Below are 24336 nucleotides of genomic sequence, written 5' to 3'. Positions count from 1 at the left end.
GATATTGGGAGTAAAGAATTCCCAAATCTATATATTGCAGATATTTATATACATATATATATATATATATATATATATATATTTTACACACTGGCATCAGTGCACTGAAACTGTAAACATGGCAGGGAATTTATTATGAATCACTATTTAAAACACTAATTTAACCCGTGTATCTTTTTCTGTATTATGTGCTGTACAAAAAAAGTTCTCATATCTACCAACATATATGCCGAGATCGATATATCCTTAATAGGACAATATTATAATCTAGTGCTTTCTAAAGTGAGTGTTTGGAGGTTAAGAAGGTGAGGCCAGTTAAGACCATGTGGCCCTCACTGATACCCACCTCCTATATCAAAACAGCTGAGAGAACAACTTCTGCCAACAGACAGGCCGCGGTTACATCTCAGCCAACAAGCCCCGCTCCAACGAAGGCTCCCTCCCTCGTTATACAAATATATCGTAGAAGTAGTGATGTAATATGTGTAAGTAAGACCTGACTCTTTGTATTGAATTGAAGGGTCATCGCTTAGTGTCTCCATCTGTTTAATGTTCACATGAAGTCCTAACTTTTGTAAAATGCGGTTTCCTCCACAGCCCACTGTTACCCCGTCCCCGCCCCCCGCCCCACAGGGGAACCGCAGCCCCCACCTCCCAGCACAGCAGACCTCCGCAGCACCGCCAGAGCAGAGCAGGAAAGCAGGGCAGAACTTCAAGTGTCTGTGGCAGTCCTGCAAACGGTACGGTCTCCTACGGCCTTCACCTCACGATGCGCTGCTGTTTGTAAAGCTTCTGCTGATTTATCCCCGTTTCCCTCCTGCAGGTGGTTCGAAACACCATCTCAGGTGTTTTACCACGCAGCAACGCAACACGGTGGAAAAGATGTGTACGGAGGTCACTGTCAATGGGAGGGATGTGAACCTTTTCCCCGGCAAAGACTGTCCTGCATCACGCATCTACAGGTAGAAAAACGCCCCTTTGTTTACAACCCAAAGTACAAGATCTCTTTTTTTAGGCTCTTTGTTTTTGTTGTTTACTTTTTGACTGTACAAATTCTAATGTCGCAACTACAACCTGACGGATGCTGGACTTTTGGGGCCGATATCGATATTGGGGAACAAAAACTCCTATTTCCGATATCAATATCGGGCATTATTCTCTTTATACAATATATATTAATGTGGTGATCAAACACTTTTGAACCATATGACAAAAATATGTAAAGGAAGGCAGGATATTTTACAGTTTATTGTCCACACTGATCATCAGGACACTAAAAAAAGTAAAGTTCACTGTGAATTATGAATAACAAAAGAACACGTCGAACAATTCCTATCGCAAGCATCTTTTTCTGCATTATGTTAAAAAAAAAAAAAAAGTTTCATATCCACATATTCGGTGATACAGATATCTCCGAAAGGCCAATATTGGCTGATTAAATCATCCAGACAATATATCGTTCAGGCTCGAGTATCAACAACCAAATACTGTGTAGTTTGAAGTGTTTCTGTTCTGTGTTTTTCAGGATAAGCACTGTTCTCGAGAGGCTCTGCTGGCTGGACTCAAACTAGAGGAGCAGCAGGCACAAAGTCCCACTCAGTCTTCTTCCCAGTACGTTCACACTTCTCTCTTCATCTGGATATGATTCACGTGTTGAACTAAAACTTCAAATATTAAGTATTGATATATGATGTAGATTGTTTTAAAAACCACGTCTCCAGCAAACATTTCACCGCCGACGGCGTTTGACATGATATTAATGCGTGATGTGTTGTAAAGGACTCCGCCGGCGGCAGGCGGCACTCCGGCACCGAGAGCACCGAAAGCAATCGTCAATCATCCGAGCGCGGCTCTCATGGCCCTTCGCAGAGGCTCTCGAAACCTGGTCTTCAGGGACTTCACTGTGAGTAGCAACAAGGCTGACCATTACCACACACACACACACACACACACACACACACACACACACACACACACACACACTTTTGTATGACTTATTAAGCTCCTGGTCAGCTGAGGTGAACATAAACTGCTTTAAAGCATTTAAATCCCAGTTTCCGTCACCTCGTGGTTCACACACAGGTCAGGAAACACTGGAGAGAAGAATTAGGTCTTTTCCGGGTCGATGTTAGGTTAGAAAAAAAAAAAGAAAAAAAGATGCTTCTATAATTGACAATTAGGCTGAACATCCTAGGATGTTAGTGATTCTGCTTATTATAGCCTTCGCTGCTGCACCCTGCTACGTTTAACTACGAGCGTAAGAAGTCTCCTAGAAACATTTCAAGATGGAAAAATAACAATTAGATAGTGCCGCTCTTTATCTGCAACACCTGCCCAACTATTTGTGAAACCATGACTATATCTAAATGTTTCCTTTCCTAGGATGAGAAAGAGGGACCAGTGACCAAACACATACGACTAACTGCTGCCTTAACGTTAAAGAACATCGCCAAGCACTCGGACTGCGGTCGCATGTAAGTATCCTGCCGGATTGAAGGAATTTTAAGAAGCTTCAATGATCCGAAATTTGTTTCCAAAATGAGATAAGTTTGTGTCTCACTTGTTTTGATCCCCGCCGGGTGTTTGAATAGAGATTTAATTGTTTGAGGGACTTTGAACTTAAGGTTTGTGTGTTTTTTTTTTCTTGCCTTTTCTCTCAGGTTGGTAAAGAGGCATGAGACGCACCTCTCTGTGCTCGCGTTAAGTAACATGGAGGTTTCCACCACGCTCGCCAAATGCCTTTACGAACTGACACGCGCTCTCCAGGCTTAACGCCAAAAGGACAACCTCTAAAAACCCCCACCCACCCACCTACATCACCCCCGTCCCTCTCCGGAGACGAGAGGAGCAGTAGCGGGTCCGCAGGGAGGGGGGTGGGGGGGTCCAGCAGAGGGCGAGAACCGGAAACAAAGATCCTCCATCTGCCGCGCCTGCCACCCCCCCCTCCCCAGCCTCCCTCTCATCCCTCGCCTACTTCCTTGCCAACCTGTGTTCAAAACCCCCGCCCTCCTCCATCAACACACACAGGAAAAATAAAAAAAAATAAACTGCCATGGGGTCTTCCACCAGCTGCCCACCAGGGGGAGCTCTTTAAGACTGCTTCCCCGAGGGACTCCACGACGAAACCCCGAACACGAGCACATTTTTCTTTTCTGTTTCTTTGGGTTATTTTTCCTTTTCTCTCGGTCCCATGAACTGACGTGTGCGTTGCCGTGAGTGGCGGTGGGCGGGGAGGGGGCGGGGTTTCCTGAAGGCGTCCCACAGGATTGGGTGGAGGAGGACTCAGCTGGCAACTGGCGCAGAGAATTTTTTTTTTGTTTGTTTGTTTTCTTTAGAAACTTGGTAGCTTGGTTTTCTTACTTGAGTCAATATATTTTCACTTATTTATTATTGAAATGAATACCATTACAATTAATGAAAAAGAATCTTGTAAATATGTTGTGAATATATATAAAGAAGATCCTCTTTCATGCCGATGCAGCCACTGGAGAACTTGCTCTGTGGAGTAATAGAAGCATTACTTTGGCAGGATTGAATAAAGTAGTATGTTTCTCTTTTCGTTCGTTTTGTTTTTTTTTGTTTTTTTTGTGCTTTTTTTATGATCCCTGGTCACTTGTATCTAATGTGATTCTATACTCAGCAGTGGATGAATGTACTTAAAAACCTGTAAATAATTCTGCAAAGGTACTGATGCTGTAAAGCTTAGGGAGGGGGAAAAACAGTTTTTTGTGGAACTGTGACATTTTTTGTATTATAATACCTTGTAGAACTCATTTTGCTGGCTGAAAGAGTATGGAATAATATATCTCATGTCATTTTGTAGAAGAAAAAAAAATATTGAAGGTATTCTCTTCCCTTCCTCTTCCCTCGCACACCCTCCCCTCAACACGCACACACACAAGTAACATATATCCACTGTAAGCGTTTTGTCATTGTACGGGCACAGTGCGCGTACCAAAATTTTTTTGTATTTGTAAATTAGTTTAAATACATGGAGTTTTTATACAGGTTTTCTCCTGTGTTCTTTGCTTTACGTGCAGGTATGATATTTTCTTCACTACTTTTTTCTATCTTAATATAGTGTGGAGTTTTATTGTACTATTTTTTCATTCTTAATACCATGCCACATTCCGGCTCACGTCCTCAGACTGTCCTCTACCGTGTGTTGTGTAACATTTTAAGACTGCCTGTCGTATTAGCATCTGACCGGGGAGACCCAACCATCCTCATTTCTGCGGTGTCAGTAGGATGTGTGACTATACATAGACCTAACAGTCTGTTAGAGATTGGCTTTATTTACTTTGGTGACTGTTTATAGTTTTTAAATAAAACACTGAACATTTTGCTTTGGGTTTACTCTCGTTTCTTGCTTCTTCTCCCCCAAATGTTTTCCTACTTTGCCGTCTTTTGTTTTTATGTTTTTTTCTAACTGTCATTGAAATACATGGAAAGTTGTGCATTGGGCCAAACTAATGTGACAAAATAGAAATGATCATTTCACTGAAAAATGTGGTGATGTGATTGAGAGTGCACGAAACCTAGTTGTCAAGCAAACAACTCTCCACTTGGCTAAAAGTAAATGATACAGTGAAAACTGAAAATAAGGAGTTCGTTAGCTAAAAGTTATGGATATCGCCGAGTGGATTAATCAATACATTTGTTTAGTTTTTAAAAATAAGTATTGTTGAAGCTTAAAGTCGTGGATAGTTGGTAAAAAATAATGAAGTAGATTGTTAAAAGTAGTGAAGTAGATGTTCAAATAGAAGATACTGATTACGGTTAGTTTAGAGTAATTGATAAACGGTTTGAATAGATTTCTTAAAGAGGTTTAGTGGATAAGAAGGTAATGTATAGGCAGCTGCAAGTTATTGATTAGTTGAGAGTTTTAGCTTTAAGTCAGATAAACGGTTAATTACTCAGTGGACAGATGCTGTCCTTAAAGTTATTGAGGAAGAAAAAGCTAAACGCTGATGATAAATAGTTGAAAGTAATTCATAAATGATTAAAAGAGATTTAGAAAGGGCTTAATGGATACAAAGTTTATATAAATAGCTAAAAGTTGCTGATATGCAGTTAAAATAATTAAACATTAGTGGACAAATGCTGAAGGTTATTGATAAAAGGTGAAAATATGGCCGAGAGTTGATGAGGAATAGTTGAAATAATTCAAGTTCAGGATAAATGGTTGAATTGTTAATGAAAAGTAGTGGATAACTCAATGGTAAGCTAACAAATACTGATGTTTGAAATATGTTTGAACGAAAAGATAATGTTCAAAAGTTATTAATGGTGAACAATTCTTAGTGGAAACTGAACGTAGCCGGTAAATGATTAAAGCTCAAAGTATAAATGCTTGAAAATAAACGAGAAGATATTTATTGCTAAACCAGCTCAGCTTGATCTGTATAACAACATACAGGTTTCACAATTCAACAGGTAATTGAGAAGCTGGTAAGACAATGCAAATACAAACAATAAAATAAAAAATTAAAAAATTGGGGGCATAAACGAGAAGGGTAAAATTGTGATGAGAAAATCATCTTTGAGAAAATGAGTAATAGTCACGTGAAATATAAAAGATAAATAGGACTTGAACGGGTGAAACATCCTCCAAACTGAGCTCCACATCATATCAATATCCACTTTTATAAGATTTATATAGATTTACACAGCATCTCTAATACGTTGAACGATGTTTTACACACGAGGTGTGACTGCAAATCATCCGACGGCTCAACGCAGCTCCACCTGTTCATACCAGACGTCTGACCAGATGCCAAAGTTTCTAATGTTCACCAGAGTTTTCGTGCTCGGTCGTCGGGACTTCAAACAGCCCTCGTGTCTGATTAAACCCCGCGAGCTCGTCCTTTTGTTCTGTTTAACCACTGGACACTTTCCTTTGGCTCCTTGCTTTCCACATAATTAAATTGTTAATGACTTCGCTGAGCGCTTCACTTCCCACAGCTCCCAAAACATCTTTTGTCCATAATCTCACACGACAGGAAACTTTCTCTATTCATCAAACCTCCGTGTTGCATCGTGCCGCCGCTCAGATCCCTAATCTGAGCCCTAATATTAGTTTTCCTAATCTGAGCCCTAATATTAGTTTTCCTAATCTGAGCCCTAATATTAGTTTTCCTAATCTGAGCCCTAATATTAGTTTTCCTAATCTGAGCCCTAACATTAGTTTTCCTAATCTGAGCCCTAACATTAGTTTTCCTAATCTGAGCCCTAACATTAGTTTTCCTAATCTGAGCCCTAATATTAGTTTTCCTAATCTGAGCCCTAATATTAGTTTTCCTAATCTGAGCATTAACTACTTCTGTCTTCACAGGCATCTTATTTCAAATACAGCACATGGCTGGTGCCTGATTCAACACCCCTCGTCTTAGAAAATAACACTAAATAATCGATAACATTCAGATATCTTTGAGTCCTTTTTCAGATTTAGACTAATAATAGTAGCGCAGGTGTCATTTACACGGAAGTGAGCAAAATGGGATTCAGCCACTTTTAATCTTATTATTTACACCGCTGCTTTGTCAATATGTCTTTTGGGAAAAAGACAATATGACAAACTTTTAAAATATTTCTAATAACATTTGGTTATTTTTACAAAGTGCGTGTCGTCAAGAAGTTTCTGTTTTCTGTCTGTTTGCCAGCTGAATGGAAAAAATGACCGGCCGAAGTGAAATTTGGTGGAAAGTTGAAGCATCACATCTGGGAGTGGATACAAGTCATGAGGCAGATCCAATGCATTTTTTTTTTTTACTTCCATTAAGGCATTTGACAACATCATCACAATTGTAAATATAACCAGACATATCAAATGTACATGTTGCTATTTTAAAATAATAATCAACTACAGCAGTAGGAAGTGCTCGAGGCTACCAGATGGTTGGTGCTGGATTGGATCAGCCGGAGGGACACACGCGCTAAAGTGCTTTGATTGGATGTTTAATTGTGGACGCTAGAAGTTGTAATCATCCACTTATTAACAAACTTGATCTTACTTTTGCCTCTGTTGGCACAGAGCTTATCATCACGAGCATTCATTTCTTTTATTATTTCCTGTCCTTTTGCTCCGTTTTGGTTCCCACCAGCTCCTCAATGAAGCATCTGTCTGGCTGCTTTGTTCAAAACTTTGTTCACTGTTATTTCTTTGTTCACAAGCGAGCTACTAACTGACTGAACTGCTGATTCTCTGTCAGGACGGTGTGAGTTGTGAGACTAATAGTAGAGCTGGTGATAACTCTCTGTGGGTACATCTCTATGAGACAATTTTCACATTATAATATAAAATATACTGCCTTTGTTTTACTGACAGAATAATAAATATATTTATAGCACATTTATACTGAAGCGATAGCTTTTTGCTTTGTTATTGGACCATTGTAATCACACTAATACTGAAAATGAGACATAGGTCTAACATTCATTCGCTAATGGTCAAAATAAAATAAAAAAACAAATTTTGTTTTAAATATATTATCATGTTCAAGTTGATGTTTATTTATATTGGAAAAAAAAAATCCGAATTAATAGTTGTTACTGCAACGAGTAAAAATACGTTTACACTAACATTTACGTTGTTAGCCATTTATGATGTTGCAGTTCGTCCCTGTGACCACTGGAGGGCAGTGAACATCTGATGAGCCTCACTGTCGTCTGTACTATCAGTAGGCTCACACTGGCTAATTTATTAATGGACACAAAGATGGTCCACATCAGGTAAAACTAATAAAATGAGCACACCGACTGATGGTTCGTGCAGACTACTGTGTCCTTTAATTAAATGCATAATGTCTGAAATAAATATATGTATTCCTATATTATCTCTGTCTGAAGTGTCTTTGATAGTCACGTCCACACGATTTAAATAAGCAAATAGTTTGCTGGAAGCAGTTTGGTGTTGTTTCGCACCTGTTGCTGTTATTCCCCGTGCTGGTTAAAAACCCCTCTGCGCTGTAACGCCCGGCGGCGCCGACAGGGGGCGCCGACGGCCTCAAACTCGCAGGCAAGACCGCGAGACATGTGGCTTGAGACTTTCTGAAAGCTGCGCTCCGTTTATTTGTCAATAACAATTTCCGAGCGGTGCGACTTGTCAGCATTTCGCAGCGGGAGTTTGGACGCCGAAAGCCGTTTCCGAGGTGCAGAAACCAGCGGCAAGCTGCGGTGAAAGGTGAGTGACGCCGCTGCTGGGTAACCGGAGCTAGCTGCTAGCAGGCTAAAAAGCGACGTTAGCAGGTGCTGTTGTTCAAAGCCGCCTGTTAGCTTCGAGCTACAAAAATAAAAAAACAAAAACAAAACACAACAACCCTCTCGCTGCTACCGAGCTAGCTCACTCGTGACCTTCAGCGTGGTCGTCGTGGCCGCCGCGTCGCGGCTTCGTGTTTTTAAGGGTGTTTTTGTTTTTAGCGGCCGTGTTGTCACCGTCGTGTCGGCGCTGCTCGAGCTCATGTTTGTGTCTCCGGGACAGGCCGTGAGGACACCGAGCCTCCGCCGGGGTCGGGCTCCCGGCTCCCGGCTCCGGGCTCCCGGCTCCGGGCTCCGCCGCTGTTTCACCACGTCGACGCTGTTTAATACAAAGTGGAAGGAGGTGGGTTTTTTTTAATCCGGAGCCGCGACCGAGGCTCCCCGTTAACCGGATGAAACGCGTCCGGTGGTGTCGGAGCTGACAGCCGGAGCACCGGGATCAAACCCCGGGTTGATCAAACCCCGGGTTGATCCCGGTGTTTATAAATGTGTGAAACTCGGACCGAGACTTGATCACAGGTCGTTTCACTTTGACAGATCTCCAGATGTTCTTGCTTTAAAGTGGTGATCAAACATCTGGAGGCTTCGACTCGTCCTGAGGTGTGATGGCCTGCTGCCTGATGTTTAACGCACACATCTGGATTCAGGGATGAAACGTGAAAACCACAAAGATGATTCAGACTTCACCTGATCAGAAAACCTGTCCAGAGCTGCCTGTGTTGATTTCAGGCCTCTGTTGTCAAATTAAATGAGTCACGGCAACGAGGAAAGACATATTTCACTTTCACCTCCTCAGTTTATTACAAGAAGTTCAAAATCAGCGTTGCAACAAACGAGGATTTACAAGACTGATGCTGTTTCATACGTGTTCATTCATTCAAAACTTTATGACAGACTCGGGGTCCAGAAGAAAGACATCACGTAGAATAATATTTAAATATGTATGAGGTGTACCAGCCTCTCCAAGCTGCATTTTCCGTAGTAGCAAATAATAATATGTAATGAAAATGTCCCATCATCAGCCCAACCAATAAATCAGATTTATTTGATGATGTTCATCATCAATAAATACTAAGAAGATGCACAACCGTCCCTGTCGGTCTCCAACAATAACATTTGACCAGCTCACCCTGCAGGTTCAGAAACGCGGTCACGGTTACTCAGTTTGGCCGCTGACGCCGCAAAGGTTTCAAGATTCAAGACTCGAGGAAGTCAATTGACTCGGTGAACAACTACCTGCGTGTCGTTGCTCGTATGAGGCCGGTATTTTAGAAGTTGAAGTGGAAACCTGCAAAAATAACTGGAAACAAGTCCGAGACCGTCACATCAGTGCGTGCTATTTATATTCCCGTTTGTCTGGTGTGTCCTCTGGAAGGATCCCGTAGTAACACAAAGCACAAGTATGTGAACGATCACGCTCGCAGAGCAGCCGGCCGTCTGCGCAACAACAGCAAAAAAATACGTTTAAAAAGCAGATCTACCTGCAGCCCAAACAATATTTAATAAACTGTAAATTGTCCCACTCGGTGCAAATATTTGTCACACCTCCATAACGTTCACATTTCCTTATTTAACTTGAGTTTACCTTTCTGATGTGACGTTATTGTGTTTGTAAAACTCAAAGTCGGCGTCGTCACCTGGCACCATTCGGGATGTTCGGTTCAGACAGCGACCCGAGCACTTCGTTTCAGACTTTATGTTGATCAACGAGCATCTGTTGAATGTTTATATCTATCAAAACAAGTGACTGAACTGTTATTTGAACAAAAGGTAGAGAACCTCAGTGTACCTCTCACACACACACACACACACACACACACACACACACACACACCACATAACTAAAACAAGTAAACCTGTGAACACATGCGGATCAAAATGAGACGTCTTTGCTTCATTTGAGCTTCATTTGATTTTAAAGCAAAGTCAGTCAGAAATGTGTTTCGTGCTTTTTAAACGCTTGAAGAGTCGAGCGACTGAAGTTTGTAATTCTCAACACGAACCGTCGGTCTCGACCCGATCACGTCGAGTTCAAGTTCAGATGACGTCGTTCTTCCAGCTGCTTCGAGAGGGTCGGTCTCTGCTCCGCGGTGGATAAATGAACTGTACGTCACAACTGTGGATCTGATGCGTGTCGGAAGTTCCAGATGAAGTAAACAAACCAAAAAGAACGTCCAACTAAACCCAGAGGAGGCTTTGGTGAAAGAAGTGTCGGGTAGATGATCTGTTTTTATTCAGTAAGTCTCTCGTCCGTTCAGTTCTTGTGCAGCATCGCGACAGGACTGTTGAAGATGAGCCGTTGTTTGGAAGCAGCTTGTCTAACTTCAGCTCCGCTGCTGGTCTGAGCTCCTCGTCCGTCTCTTCGGGGCGACGCTGTGAAACGAACTGGTTTCAGCCTCTCACCTGTCGTCTCGTTCTGTTGAGCATCACTCGGAGGAAGTTGTTGTTTCTCTGGTTTTAGAGTTACTTCAGACACATTTCTGAACTTCTTTTTTTTGTTTGTTTGTCTGAATTGAACCTCGCGTGTACAAAACTAAAGGCCGCCTCTCTCCGTGTGAAGCTGTGTGCAAACCGAGAGCACCGACACGCACCGTCTCAGGGCTTTGAAACGCACATCCGTCGTTCCTCGCCAGACTTGTTGTCTGCACTTGATTTGTTTGTTTCTTACGTTCGGTCGTAGCCGTGGAAGTTTAGAAGAGTGGACTTGCAAATTGTTTGGGTTGGAGTCACTGGTAGGAAGTGATCGACCGATCTGAGCAGAGATAATGACGCAAACGGCGTTTCATTTGTGTCGCCTTCTCTGTGTTGTAGCGGTGATCAGGACAGCCGGGGGCCGGACATGACTGGAGCTGGAAGTGGTGAGATCGTCACACGCATTCAGAGACAACTTGCATGACCACAACGCACTTTTTGTAACACTGAAAATCCTTCTGCTCACACTGATTAGAAACTATCAAGGTGAGTGATAAATACTCCTAACGTGTGTGTGTGTGTGTGTGTGTGTGTGTGTGTGTGTGTGTGTGTGTTTGTTCAGGCGGCCAGGGCCCGCCTGATGGGACAGATGCCGAGGAGGCGGAGAGATGTCCTATCTGCCTGGGCGTCCTGGCTGGAGGCGAGCTCGCCATGCCCGACAGCTGCTGCCACGTCTTCTGCCTCAGATGCCTCGTCACGTGGGCAGAGGTGACGCGCCGCGCCGCTTCGTTATTAGCGAATGTTTATCTGAACGGGTGTGATAGGTTTTTGCAACTTTTGTTATGTGCGGGTTGAATTTCTAGCGACGGATTCGCTCGCGTGTTGCATCTTTCAACCAATTTCAGGATTCGGTGGATGGAGTTGACTTTTTACGGCCGTTACTGCTCTGCGTATCGTGCCTCGACTCACCTTCGAGGGGAAGAGCCTGCGAACCATAAAGACGTCCTTCGTATTAGGCTGCACATACACTAAAACAAATGCTGCACAAGGCAGTCTTCAAAGACGCAGAATTTAACAATTCACAATATCTGCCGGCGTGGACAACAAGGTCAGCGATGCCTGTAATTTAATATACATGTTAAATTACCCACTGATTAAGATCATGATGGCGATCAGGGGAGGACACGTCATCACTGACCCAACGAGGCGTCCAACCTGAGTGTCTGCGTCATTCGTTTCCATCCATCCAGACTGAACTGCAGTCCTGGACTTTTCAAAGTAAAACGGGGTCAGCATAGTTTTCAAAAGTTGCCGTTTTAGGCGTTAAAAAAAAAAAATGCTGCGTCGGCGCTCTGTGTAAACGCAGCAGAAGTTCTGTTGTTTGTTTTTTTTTCAATGAAAGTGTATTAATGTGGATAGAGTGTTCGTGTATTAATTATGCTTTTATTTGTTTGCTTTACTTTGAAGTTGCAGATCGCTCCTTCCTGCCCGGTGGACAGGAGACCTTTCAGTAATGTTTACAGATGGGACGGGAATCTGAGCTGCGTGCAGGTCGGTCTGGTTCCTGACGCTGGTTTCTCTGTCAAAGTTGAGCCCATTTGCTGCTGTTACCCCCCCCCCCCCCCTCCCCCCAATATATTCCTGTCTGCATTGTGTTTGTCATCGGTTTTTATGGATAGAAACTCTTTGCATGAAGTCAATCACATTTCATTTGAAACTATATTTGCTAGTTAGAGCTCCAGCTTCCAGTCAGAGTTTGTTAAGCTGACAGTTGACAGCTGTCACACAGCGAGCACACACAACCTCCACGGACCTTTGTGTCCCGCAAAATATTGTAAATGTTTTCACTAAAACTAAATGAGCTTCTGTCCTTGTTGTTTTAAGGTTCCTGTGAGGAGGCGCCCGACTCCAGCCGAAGCTGAGAGTTGCTGCTGTAGAAACCCTGAACAAAAAATCTGTTGCAAGTGAGTGGCAGCCATTTTGTTCCCTCCATGAGATCGTGGTGTACAGAAACAGAAGAAAATCAATGAACAGTGTTCATAAAATCAACCTGAGAGCAAATGAGGTGTTGATTTTTTTTTTGTCTCTTTAGAAACAAGCCTGCAAGAAGAACGAGGCGGCAAAAGGTGGAGAGGGCGGCGGACACCAAAACAAAAGCACTCGCGAGGAAATGTGAGTAAAAGCCTCTCGTCTTCCAGAAATGTGCCCGACCTCCTCGTGTCAGCACGACCTGACTGTGAACGTCTCTTCCAGGTAACGACGAGGACCCTTTCTCGCTGAGCAGGAAAAAGGTCGGATCTCTCTTTTTTTGGTCCTTTTTCACCGTTTCAGTTTTGGCCTTTTATGTTAATCTGACATCTCTTTGGTGTTTGATGTTTTTTATTGCAGGTGCGAGGAACAGAGTGCTGCAACTGGTCAGCGCCTCCCTGCGTCTCACTAACGACAACAACACAGGAAGTGTAAGTCCCACGGTCCTCAAACGGCAGTTTACACGGCATCAAAATAGAAATGCAGTAAAACAAATATTGGCGTGATGATTATGTGACCATCACCTCTCGCTAGTTGTGTGGCTATTTTACATCACCACCTGTGTTACGTGTGATTTTGTGACCGCCTGTACGTGCGCCATGATTTCACCACGGACCTGAAACTTGAGCCGAGAGCGCGCGTCAAAAGTTTGCGTCAAATCTTTGGGGAGCTGGAAGAAGTCAGAGGGAGTCAAATCCGGTGAGTAGGTGTTCGTTAGGAGGGGCGACTGTGTCGTTGCCGGTGAGAAACTCGGCGCGTGTGCGTCGGCGTGTTGGAGAACCAAAGTGCCATCGCGCCACAGCTCAGGTCATTCACTCGGACTGTTTTCCCTCAGAACATCCCGGCAGAGCTCGGTGTCGACACCGAGGGAGGAATCTACGGTTCACCGCCCCATGAATGGCAAAGGAAACCCACCTGGTGGCGCTCCTGACTCGAGGCGCTCGGTTTAGTCCTGGTCGGCCCCTCTGAAACGGGAATGGCGTTCAAAACACCTCAGATCTTCTGAAGCATTTGAATGTCCTCTGTTACCGATTCCTGAGTTTGACTCCAAATGTGCTGTCGGTTGCTCTGTGCTCAAGTCCGCGGTGAAAACGCAACACTGCTCACAAAAACACGTGGAACAAAGGTGCTGATGTTAATCAAATGACGGAACTGGAAATACTCGATCACGAAGGTTGTTACTTCCCTCTGCTCCGGTCGCACACAACAGGAAAGAGTCTCTGAACTTTTTCATTGCTACTCATTTATGTTTTTCACTGTTTGGGTTTGGACTATAAAAAAAAGCCGAAATACATCAACTGGATGACTTCGGCTGTGTGAAAATACAAACTCACACATAGTTCTGTTTACGTGTCTGCAGCTGCCTGTTCTGTCGCTGCTTTTAGTCTAAATATCATTATAATGTCTCGATGAACTTGGTTCATAAATGTGCTTATTCCAAGAAGCAGTTACGTCACATAACTGACAGACATGATGTTACTGAATCTGAGGAGTTTCTGAGTAACGGCTGTGAAAGAGGTCAAGTGGCAAAATCCGCTTGTGAGCTGCAGCGTGTGATTCAACACGCTGCAGCTCACTGAATAAGACTTTGCACTAAAACAGCAGTTAGTTCACTCATCTGTTTCTGCATCTGGAACATTTTAATGTACTTTTTATTTGGTGACAAATCCTGCAAATATCTCATATTTCTCTTTTTGAAGTGTTCATTTTTGTTTTGGTTGCGTTTTCATTTTGAACTATAATCTCATTTTACATTGAAATTAACAGCAAAGATGAACATAGTTTAGCATAAGCAGAGTCAGAAGAAGCAGCGATGTATCATTTGTACAGACTACAAGTTCACAGCTGAGAGTTTTTCCTAATGAACTCACGTTACCATCGTCCTGCAGTGCAGATCCTGTTTGGCTGGCAGAGGACATCCTGTATGACTCTGGATTCAAGCAGTGCAAACCGCAGGTGCAACATTGTCCTTGGCTCTCTCCTGCTGCTCCCATCCCCGCGGACGGCACCTCCAGGTAATGAATTTCCAGCCGACCACCGCCGTGACTTTGTTCGGCCAACTTGATATCATCTTCAGGTCGATGCTCCCCTGCCAGTCTGACACGCACTTCCTATTAAAACCCAGGTGACATCATCTGGATCATCAGTTGGGAAGAAGAGCCTGATGACTATTTATTTATGTATTTTTTTTCATATCAGTTCTTGTTTCGCGTTCTTAAGTGATTTCATAGAGGAGCACAAACAAGTCTGTTTGCTGAGCTTAAAACACAGGAGCTTTAATTCTTTGGTTTAGATCCCCGACACCGACTGAGGGAGAGCCTCCTTTGTGAGTGGCAGTTTCCACATCACTGTGATTTTAAGTTCTTCTACACATGTTCAATATATTTAGCCGACGGTAATCAGCATCCGTCCACACAGGCCTCGGCTGCACAGTATGATGCCACTTAAGTTGCAACTAATGTAATTATAATTATAAAGTAATATTAATAACACTAATGGAAAACGAGTGGATGAATGAGTGGCGTCACTGATTCGGTCTCTGAGCTGACGGCTGTTGTTGGTTTTACAGGCCGAGTTTTCATGGAACCAGTTTGAACCACAGCCCGTTTCCTTTTGGACTCATCTCATCTCCCTTCACCTCCAGCTCAACGTTTGGATCGAGCCATTTTGGTGAGTCACATCTGACACAGTTGACTTTCTACTACAATGATAATGGGAGAGCTTAAGATTGGCACAATTCTTAATTTTGTAATGTAGTATGTACATAACTAGTTTCATTTTTGCATTTGCCTACCATTTAAAATGTTTTGTAGTTGATCAAAAAAAAAAAAAGAAAAGACTACAATGATTTCTTTTCCACTTTTTAAATTCTTAAAGGTTCCTCATACACACTGCTGAAGCGTGCAGAGATCGTGTTTTTTATATTTGTTTATTGTAAAATTAGATTGTCATTACACTGTGATGGAATATGTAAATGTTTTATTAACCAATCAACATCCAAGTTGTTTAAAATAGGAAATGGGTATTTTTTACACAGCAGCAGAAGACAAGCAACATTCACTGTATCTGTAACTTTTAAATAACAAGTGTGGCCACAGGTTATTTTTTACAAACTATTTGATCCAAATACTCCAAATTCAGGATCAAAGCTTTTAAGTTGGTCTTCTTAAATTGTTGATACAGTATGAATGACAGTGGGAGGTTACAACTACTCGGACTGTTGTGAATGCTTCAACCAAAGACATGAGATCCAAAGTGCCAAATAGTGGAACTCGATTCCATTATTTTATTTCACAGTAGACGACAGAGAGCATTTTTCTCACAAACATCTCTACAGAAATGAAAAAAGCCCTCGATACATTATCCTGAGAGTAGATTTGGATAATGTGGGCGAAACGTTTGTGCTTGCGGGCTAAAAGTTGGAGCAGCTGATTTTAAAGCAACACACAACTACTGCCTTTCAAAACCTATCTAAACCATTTCCAGTTTGTTTCTTCCCACAAAAACGACTTTAACGCAACGTTATCATCATCTTTTAATACAAGACAGATGGGGAGTAAAAAAAAACCTTCAACCGTTACTTTACATACCGATCGGGCATTTTTCCTTCGAATAAACCAGCCACATACTTTCATAGTGTTGTATCAGCTGATTAAATGGATACCAGCTGTTTGAAAGTGTTGTAGTTATGTCAGCCTTTAAAAAAAACACACTATCAGTCGACCTCTGGCTGAAATTCCTTCATCTGCATGCACGATGCACCCCAACTCTCCCCCTTCACATTTCCTGTCCATCCCTTTGAAGAGAGACTCTAATGAGGGCAAACAAAATTCATGTTTAAAAAAAATGCCATTTGTCGCTATTCATAAACGATAATGTCGGCGACAAAACACAGATTACATTATGAAAGGCTTTAATTTAGTGGACTGGATCCTTTAAACAAGGACCAGATTCACACACGTACCCATCAGCAGGATTGGCTCTAATGTTACAAACAATGTTACATTTCTGACTTGGCGATGGCCTTTTGCGTCCACCGTGTGTGGGAGCTTCGCAACATGTGTTGAGATTTCCAAGAAACCACAGATGGTATTCACAGCCGTCTGTTTATTTCCTAGTGTTTCAGGGTGTCGTCTGCGCCATCACGTGTCCCAAAGGAGGCGAGAAGAGAGGCGGCCGAGCTTCAACCTCCAAAGCTCCCACCAAAGAGGAGTCTCGACCGTCCAGACGATCTGGACGCAACAGTAAAACCCAGGAAGAGACTCCTGCATCCGACCCTTCATCACCACCGCAGTCCAGCTTGTCAGACTCCGACTCGTCTGCCAGCCAGTCCACCAAGCTGGGCAAGACTTCTCAGGTGCCGGCCAAGAGGAAGGGGAAACAGGTAACAAACCGTAAGGCCAGCGGGAAACGGAAAGCCACGGCAAGAAAAAAACCTGCTCCTGAAGTGGTGAACAGCCCCGCAGCGAGCGAGGAGGAGGAAGACGGGGATGGAAGTGACGACAAGGAGAAGGAGGAGGAAGAGGAAGAGGATAAAACTAAAGAGGAGCCGGATGTGAACAACTCGGAGCCGCAGCAGTCCGATGCTGAAGGTAGCCTCAATGAAGACCAGGAAGGTTTCAACTCGGCCGACGAGCAAGGAGGTGCAGGATCTTTGATGAATGACGAAGGGCAGAAGAGCGACGAGACTCAGGAACAATCCAATGAACAAGAAGTGAAAGCTGAGGAAAGCGACAACGACCTCTCCTGTCCCTCGGAGTCGGCTCCGAACAGTCCCGTCTCCTGCTCCGAGAGCGTCCACAGCAAAAGAGAGGAAGAGGAACCAGCCAGCCCAGTTTCCTCTGACGAAAAGGATTCTGAGAAAGGGACTTCGCCGTCCCAGTCGGACTCTCAGAACACGGCGCCGGAAGACCAGATGTCTCCGCGGTGTGCCGAGCAGGCTGAGGAGGACGATAACATGGAGATTTGTGCAGAGTCAGAAGAAGCCAACCATGAAGAATCTTCGAAGGACGTGGCGGTGGAATCGTGCGAGGACTCGGCACCGCCGGGTTCCCCCTGCGATACAGTGTCAGAGGAACACGTCGCCGACCCTGAAGCTAAAGCTTCCGAGGACACCGATGCAACAATAATCCAATCAGAAGAGCCGGCAGGGACGGACAGCTCCGGGGAAGCAGCCAATGACGTCAGCCAATACCAGGATGACACAAATGTTGTCTCCATGGATTGCGGTTCACCGATGAGCGACCTCGGGAACAATCCCATTTTAGAACTTCCCAGTGAGAGTTCGTCCCCAGCTGCCGCAGAACCTCCCGCTCCGGCCTCTGACAGCCAAGTCTCCAAAGGTGAGAGCGCCAAGGACCCGCCGGAGAGAGAACGGAGCCAAGAGAGGAAGAATGGCAAGCAGCGGCGCTCTCGCTTCCACTCCCCGACCTCCACCTGGTCCCCAAAGAGGGAATCCAAGCGAGAATCATCCCGACGATCTCGATCAAGGTCCAGAGAACGTGACGGGAGTCCACCCTCAAACCGCTCCTCAAGAGCTCGCAGCAGAGACAGGGACAGGGACAGGGACCGGGATGGGGACAGGGACAGGGACAGGGACCGGGATGGAGACAGGGACAGGGACCGGGATGGAGACAGGGACAGGGACCGGGACCGGGATGGAGACAGAGACAGAGACAGGGACCGGGATGGAGACAGAGAGTATTCCAGGAGGGACCGTAGTCGTGAGAGGAGGAGGAGGAGATCCAGGAGTCGCTCTAGATCCCGGTCCAGGTCTCGGTCTAGATCTCGATCCAGAACAAGGTCCTACAGGCGAGGGGCCAGTCCTGAACGGCCAGCGTCCAGAGAGCAGTCTCCCCAGAGGAAGGAGCGTAGGGGCGGCTGGAGATCCGGGACCAGTGGCGGGTCTGGTGGCGGGTCAGGGGGCGGTTCTGGCGGTGAGGGGCGGAGGTATCACGGAGGCACCGGCCGCTCTGAAAACGGTTTGCCGACAGAAAGTTCCCCGGAGCGCCAGGGCTGGTCGGAAAATCCAGACTGGGTTACGGAAAAGACTCGGGGAGATGCCGAGAGCAGGAACCGGGACGTCAGCTTCGGCGGCGGCTCTCGCTGGGGGGGAGAGTCACGGGGACGCGGCCGGGGAAACGGGCGGGGCGGCGGCGGCAACCGGAGCTTCTACAACCAACAGGAAGAAACGTCCGACAGCCGCTGGCAGCCCAGAAACAACTTCTCAGGTACAGGCAACAATTCAGGGAACGACGCGTACAGCCGCTTCAACGAGAACCGAGGCGGCGGTCGGAGGAAAGACTCGGAGCAGGGCGACTCCATGCTCGACCGGTCAGGCTGGTCCTCTGCCTCCAGCTGGGCTGTCAGGAGGACGCTACCCGCAGACGTTCAGGACTATTACTCCAAGAGGGAGAGAGGAGGACCCGGCAGCTGGAACCGACAAGAGGAGGAGCAGCAGTCAGCAGCAGGTCAAACTCCTTTACTTTCTCCTTACAGCTGGAAAACACTGTTATCAGCGCTGCAATAACACTTCTGTTACTGCCACAAGAAATGTAAAAGATATAATCATACATGCTTCAGTTTCATTTCCCTCTGGGAGGCGAGCAGCAGTCGTGCTGTTTGGGATTAATGTTCTCTTTGAGGCGAGGAGAGGAAGATAGTTTCAGTTTCACTGTGAACAGAAAGCGAAGCAGAAATTACCCCGAGGCCTCCGAGCTGTTTTACATTAAGAGGAAATGATTTCTTTTGAAGTAAATTTATTCCCACAAAAACCTCACGATTGTTTTGCTCCTTCAGCATCTACTTGTGAAAGGCTCCTTATTTATTTCTACCATTTGTTGTTTACCATTAACGCCTCCCGTGAGGTATCTTCTGCTCACGTTCATCATTTCCGAACGTATTTTAACGTCGTCGTACCAGTTTCAATAGACGCTGTAAATCAACTCTAGAATTGGTTTCGGTTCTCGCCGAGCGAAGCTGACTCCGCGTCCTTCGTTCCTTTTGTTCTCCAGATCCCCCTAAAAGCGACGCCCCCCCCCAGGCGGCGGTGCCGGGCAACGCTCCGGGGCCGGTGATGAACGTGGTTCCTCCTCAGCTGAATGTTCTCCACCACCACTACCCGATGCCGGGCCCGCGAGGAGCCCTGCCGGTCAGCCTGCAGCCCGCGGCGCCGTACGCCATGCCCCCTCAGGTCCCCATGCACCTCCACCCTGCCGTGCCGCTGCTTCAGGTGCCCGCCGTCGGCGCTCAGGGCCTCCCGCCCCCTCCCCCGCCACCTCCGCCCATGCAGCAAGGCAGCCAGACAGCAGCGGCTCAGCCCGACGGCCACGCGACACAGGTAACGGTAACGGGGACGTAGACGGGACTACGGCTGAGAAACCGGCTCCACATCCTGAATGTGCAGGAATCCCGATTCCAAGTAGGGACACTAAAATACAGAATCCTGTAATCCTCACTGTCCTTCCCTGCTTTGCTCCAGATGGTAAACACCATGATGGGTTACGGGAAACCCGCCCTGCTTCCCACCCCAACCAAAGCTGGCATCGCAGCACTGACCCAGGGCCAGCTGACCTTCAGCCAGGTTCTACCATCTTCTACAACTCAGCCCGGCTACCACAAGAAGGCTCAAGCTGACAGCTCCAAAAAAGAAAAGGTAACATGCGGCCGCTCGTCTCGTCATCGCCGCGTCTTTTCAGGTGTCGAGTTTCTCCGTCCGGTTTTCCTGAAGCAATCTGATGTCCCGTTTCTGCTCTAGAAACAACAGATCCAAGAGAAAGCTGTAAATGAAGTGAAGACAGCCATCAAACCGTATTACCAAAAGAAGGAAATCACAAAGGAGGAATACAAGGAGATCGTCCGCAAGGCGGTCGAGAAGGTAAACGTTCACTTTGAGAGTTTCAGACACGTGTTGACTGCTTGATTATTGACCTGTGGATGCAGCATCAGTGCTTTGCTCTCAAATCTGATGATCTGCTATCTTTACCTGCACAGGTTGCATTGCACCTCTTTTTTTTTTTTTTTTTAAAGGAGCTGCTGAACTTTCTGACAGCTGAAGTAGTGATTGAATATTTGCTGTTTGCTCGGTGGTATTTAATTTCACAGAGCCACGTTTTACCAGACGGATCTCCACAGCCTGGTAGCAACATGTTCTTCTTCTCCTTACGTTGCTTAATTGTTGTTGACAGACAGCGTTTAGGTACCTTACTGCCACCTTCTGGGGAAGGCAACACATTACTACCAACTACAGTTAAAAACAAGAAGATAACCAGAGACGCTATTCAATTATTTGAATGACTTTTCCAAAATCTTCACTCATCCCTAGTAGGCAGCAGCTCTGATGCTGTGTGTCTGCTCCGGTTGTGTTCAGCCCAAATACACAATCACCGTACTGACAGACACACTCAAAACATTAAGATCAACGTTTGGTTATGTCCGTCTACGCCGGCAGATTGATTGAAATAGTTTTGTCTCACTTTATCAATAGACCGTCTGAAACCACATTTTCTTCAAATGTACCACGTTGATCCTCAAACTGTGTTCCTTATTGGCAGCGAAGATGATCTGTGAGTCTGACGGCGTGTGTTTGACCTTTCCTCCTCAGATATGTCACAGCAAGAGTGGCGAGGTGAACTCCAGTAAGGTGGCCAACCTGGTGAAGGCCTACGTGGACAAATACAAACACGCCCGCAAGAAATGAACCGGCGACGCCCTCACAGACCCGTTCTGCTGCTCAAGTGCAATTTCCTCTCGCTGGAATTTGGCCTCCAAGCTGAAAGATGTCGGAGAGCCAGCGTTTTCTTTTTTGATATTTCTGCCTTTTATTGAATGAAGATTTTTTTCTATAGATTTTCATATTTTGTTAGAAAAAGAATGACCCAATCAGAAAATTGTAATGCAAGAGCCCTTTATTTTGCATAGATCACGTGACTTGGGAACTACTGTAAAGACCGCTTGGGAGCGTGGGGAGGGGGGAGGGGGGGGGAGGGGGACGGGACACGGGCCAGACGGGCCAGACGGGCCAGTCGGTACTGAATACGTCAGCCCGTGTTGAGAGACTCTCCCAGGGTGCCGGCTGGTACAATGAATTTCTCTTCTGTGGCATCCAGATCGCATTGCTTATTAATTGAATATGGTCAATGTTCTTTTTCTAAATATGATATAATATTTCAGATGAAAGCCTCGTTTAAAGACAAAACAGTGCATTGCCTTTATCGATCTCTGTGGCCCGGTGACGGGCTGAAATCTGCTGGGTGTGATTGTAATCAGGGCCCTGATTGGATGACCAGGAAGTGGGATGACCAATCAGCAGTGAGTGTATAATGTAAGGCGCAGGTCCCGGGGAGGGGTAGTTCAGGTGAAATCGACCCCCCCCCCTCCCCCGCCCCCTCCCCTGCCTGAATGTGTAATAAATGTCAATGCGTGAACATGAACTGTGCAAAGTATCCAGAGAGTAGTGAAATAAATTAGCTGCTTCCTCATGTGCTCCGTGTGTTTGTTAGAGGCGTCGTATGCGGGAAGGAAACACTTTTTTATTTGTCCCCACCTCAGACAACACGCCGGACGTGTCCACGCCGGCGACGTGTCCACGCCGCGCTCGTTCAGATTCTACAACGCGTATCCTGAGCACAGTTACCGGGCCGTCACGGCTGAGCATTTCTGTTTTTGAGCTGCGGCGAAAGTCCTCGTCCAGATTTACCTTGTCCTCGCGTGTCTCCAATGAGCGCTTGTGATTGGACCTCGCAACACAAAGGCGAAGACGGGGGAGTCGAAGCAGCCGACATTTAACACAAGGAGGCCCGGTTTCTAACTCCGGCCTCATTTTCATGCGCAGTTTATTAGAAATTCACGAGATGTTCGACGTTTGCAAATGTCTGCGGGATTTGAGTGTGTAGTTCACAACCTTATGGCAGCAGGTTTGAGCGGGTCGGGTGCTGCGCTGCGGTGGATAGATGAACTGTACAAGCTGTGGGTTTGATTGTGCGTCACAAATGACAGCTGAAGTAAAAAAAAAAAAAAAAAAAAAAAAAAATGCTATAGGAGGCTTTGATGAAACAAGCATCAGGTCCACAACCTGCGTTTTTATTCACCAAACAGCTGCTTTAGAGTTCAGTTCTTTCTCTTCGGTTCAGCTGAGCTCGGCAAAATGACGCAGGATATTTTTTTCTGCTTCTCTCTGGATCACCCTGAACGCATGCTGACGGCAGGTCTGACTCGGACAGACAGTCTATACGTCACACAAGTTTTCAATATCGTCTGGCTGCTGGAGCTGAGGTGGAAATAGAGGCGAGGATTGTTTGCACATTCGTAGATCTGCTCGTCCCGAGGAAGACGAAGACGAAGACATCTGAACTACTTTAAGGCGTTTATGGATTTCTTTTTTTTTTTCTTCTTTTTTTGGAAAAACTTCTAAACATGTAATTTTGAGATGAGGTTTCATCATAGCCGGAAGATGGACTTGCACAAAGGGTGCATTTACAGTTCTGGGCCACAAGGCGGCTTTAACATCCACCTGTTTTTATAGCTTTGGCAAATTACCACGAAAAATGGGAGTGAAAACATCCGAGAACACATTTTATTTGACTGCTTCTGTCATCACTTGGTAAAAAGTGCTGCATGTTTGAGTGGATGAGTGCTGGGCCCGCTGATGGAGAGGGGAGCTCCGGGACTTTTTCACTGCAGACGTTTTGACAAGGAAAACACTGGTTTCAATAACAGAATGAATGATTTCCATTGAGCTGCTCCAGTTTCACGGTCCTGGTTTTATTCTTGCTGGCTTACTGGGACACTTTTCTAGAACAGCACCATTTGTTAATGTCATTATTTACAATACAATACAGTTAAGGTGTAATTTATCCCGCCCACTGAAACTATGTACAGTGTGTCCACACCTGGACCGACCTGTATGAGGGTTCGTCCACAGGTGAGTCTGCAGGTTTCACACGAGTGTTCATGTCCTTTTAAAGCAACAATGAACAAAATCAATTTGTTGTAGGAACTTTAAAGCCAACATGTCGGAAGTCGTTTAAAATGCTCTGGGAAATAAAATGAACTTTAACCACCGACAAAGGAATTTGTTGTGACTGTGTGAGCAAAAATAAATCTGAGGAAAGATGATTCAGTCTGATCAACAGACTCGTGATGAGGCGGCTGTTGTGCTGAAAACCTGCTCACAGTAGCTATTACTGGCCTGCACGTGTATTTGTATTTAGTGTTGAAACTAATTAAAATTATTTTACCATACATTGATGGTACTGGTAATCCATGTTACGAAACCTGCAGGAGTAGTCAACCACGCGGTGGAGTTTCATCGGTTGACCACAAGGGGGCAGCGCTGTCGAGAGGAAAGAACTCAATACAGCATTCACGCCAAATAAACCTCTTCCTCTTCCTCTTCCGGAACAATTTTAAAGACAAAGTTGATCAGTAATCTGCTTTGCAGGACGCACACAACATGTTCATGAAGATTTGTGATCAGCTTTAACTTTGTGTCCTCATAAACCACAAAGACAAACACCAAGGACATGTTAAAGTTAGGTTTTAATTGAACATTAATCACTGCATTGCTGATCCAGGTTTGTGTTTGCACACAAGTAAAAAGAAAAAAAGTTGAGAGTACACTGAAGCTGTACTAGCACAGTT

The 24336-nt window shown here is 45.2% G+C and overlaps 2 protein-coding genes across 4 annotated transcripts in view; both read left to right on the top strand.

Annotated features, from left to right (window-relative positions):
• arid2 (AT-rich interactive domain 2) overlaps window positions 1-4345 on the top strand; it is a 36913-nt gene extending 32568 nt beyond the window's left edge. For both annotated transcript variants that reach the window (XM_069156528.1, XM_069156527.1), the window contains 6 exons: window positions 598-740; window positions 824-962; window positions 1526-1611; window positions 1780-1903; window positions 2383-2474; window positions 2661-4345. In XM_069156528.1, coding sequence (XP_069012629.1) covers window positions 598-740; window positions 824-962; window positions 1526-1611; window positions 1780-1903; window positions 2383-2474; window positions 2661-2772 — 696 coding nt within the window. In that variant the 3' untranslated portion in view covers window positions 2773-4345. The remainder of the gene's footprint in view (window positions 1-597; window positions 741-823; window positions 963-1525; window positions 1612-1779; window positions 1904-2382; window positions 2475-2660) is intronic.
• A 3662-nt stretch (window positions 4346-8007) lies between these two features.
• scaf11 (SR-related CTD-associated factor 11) lies at window positions 8008-23930 on the top strand. Of its 2 annotated transcripts, none has more exons than XM_069156526.1 (15): window positions 8008-8182; window positions 11068-11114; window positions 11291-11436; window positions 12142-12219; window positions 12553-12632; window positions 12761-12840; window positions 12922-12959; window positions 13057-13127; window positions 14586-14711; window positions 15266-15366; window positions 16815-19166; window positions 19710-20035; window positions 20177-20350; window positions 20453-20572; window positions 21299-23930. In XM_069156526.1, the coding sequence occupies exons 2-15, from the start codon at window positions 11096-11098 to the stop codon at window positions 21392-21394; spliced, it is 3807 nt and encodes a 1268-aa protein (XP_069012627.1). In that variant the 5' UTR covers window positions 8008-8182; window positions 11068-11095; the 3' UTR covers window positions 21395-23930. The 2 variants fall into 2 exon arrangements, with proteins under 2 accessions (XP_069012627.1, XP_069012626.1); XM_069156525.1 differs by having other exon boundaries at window positions 12136-12219.
• Window positions 23931-24336: the final 406 nt, after the last annotated feature.

This window comes from Embiotoca jacksoni, unplaced genomic scaffold, assembly GCF_022577435.1.
Source record: "Embiotoca jacksoni isolate LCO1_2020_lvr unplaced genomic scaffold, fEmbJac1.0.p SCAF_21, whole genome shotgun sequence".
Lineage (NCBI taxonomy): Eukaryota > Metazoa > Chordata > Actinopteri > Embiotocidae > Embiotoca > Embiotoca jacksoni.
The sequence above is the reverse complement of the archived record's forward strand: the minus strand, read 5'-3'. Positions and strand labels throughout refer to the sequence as shown.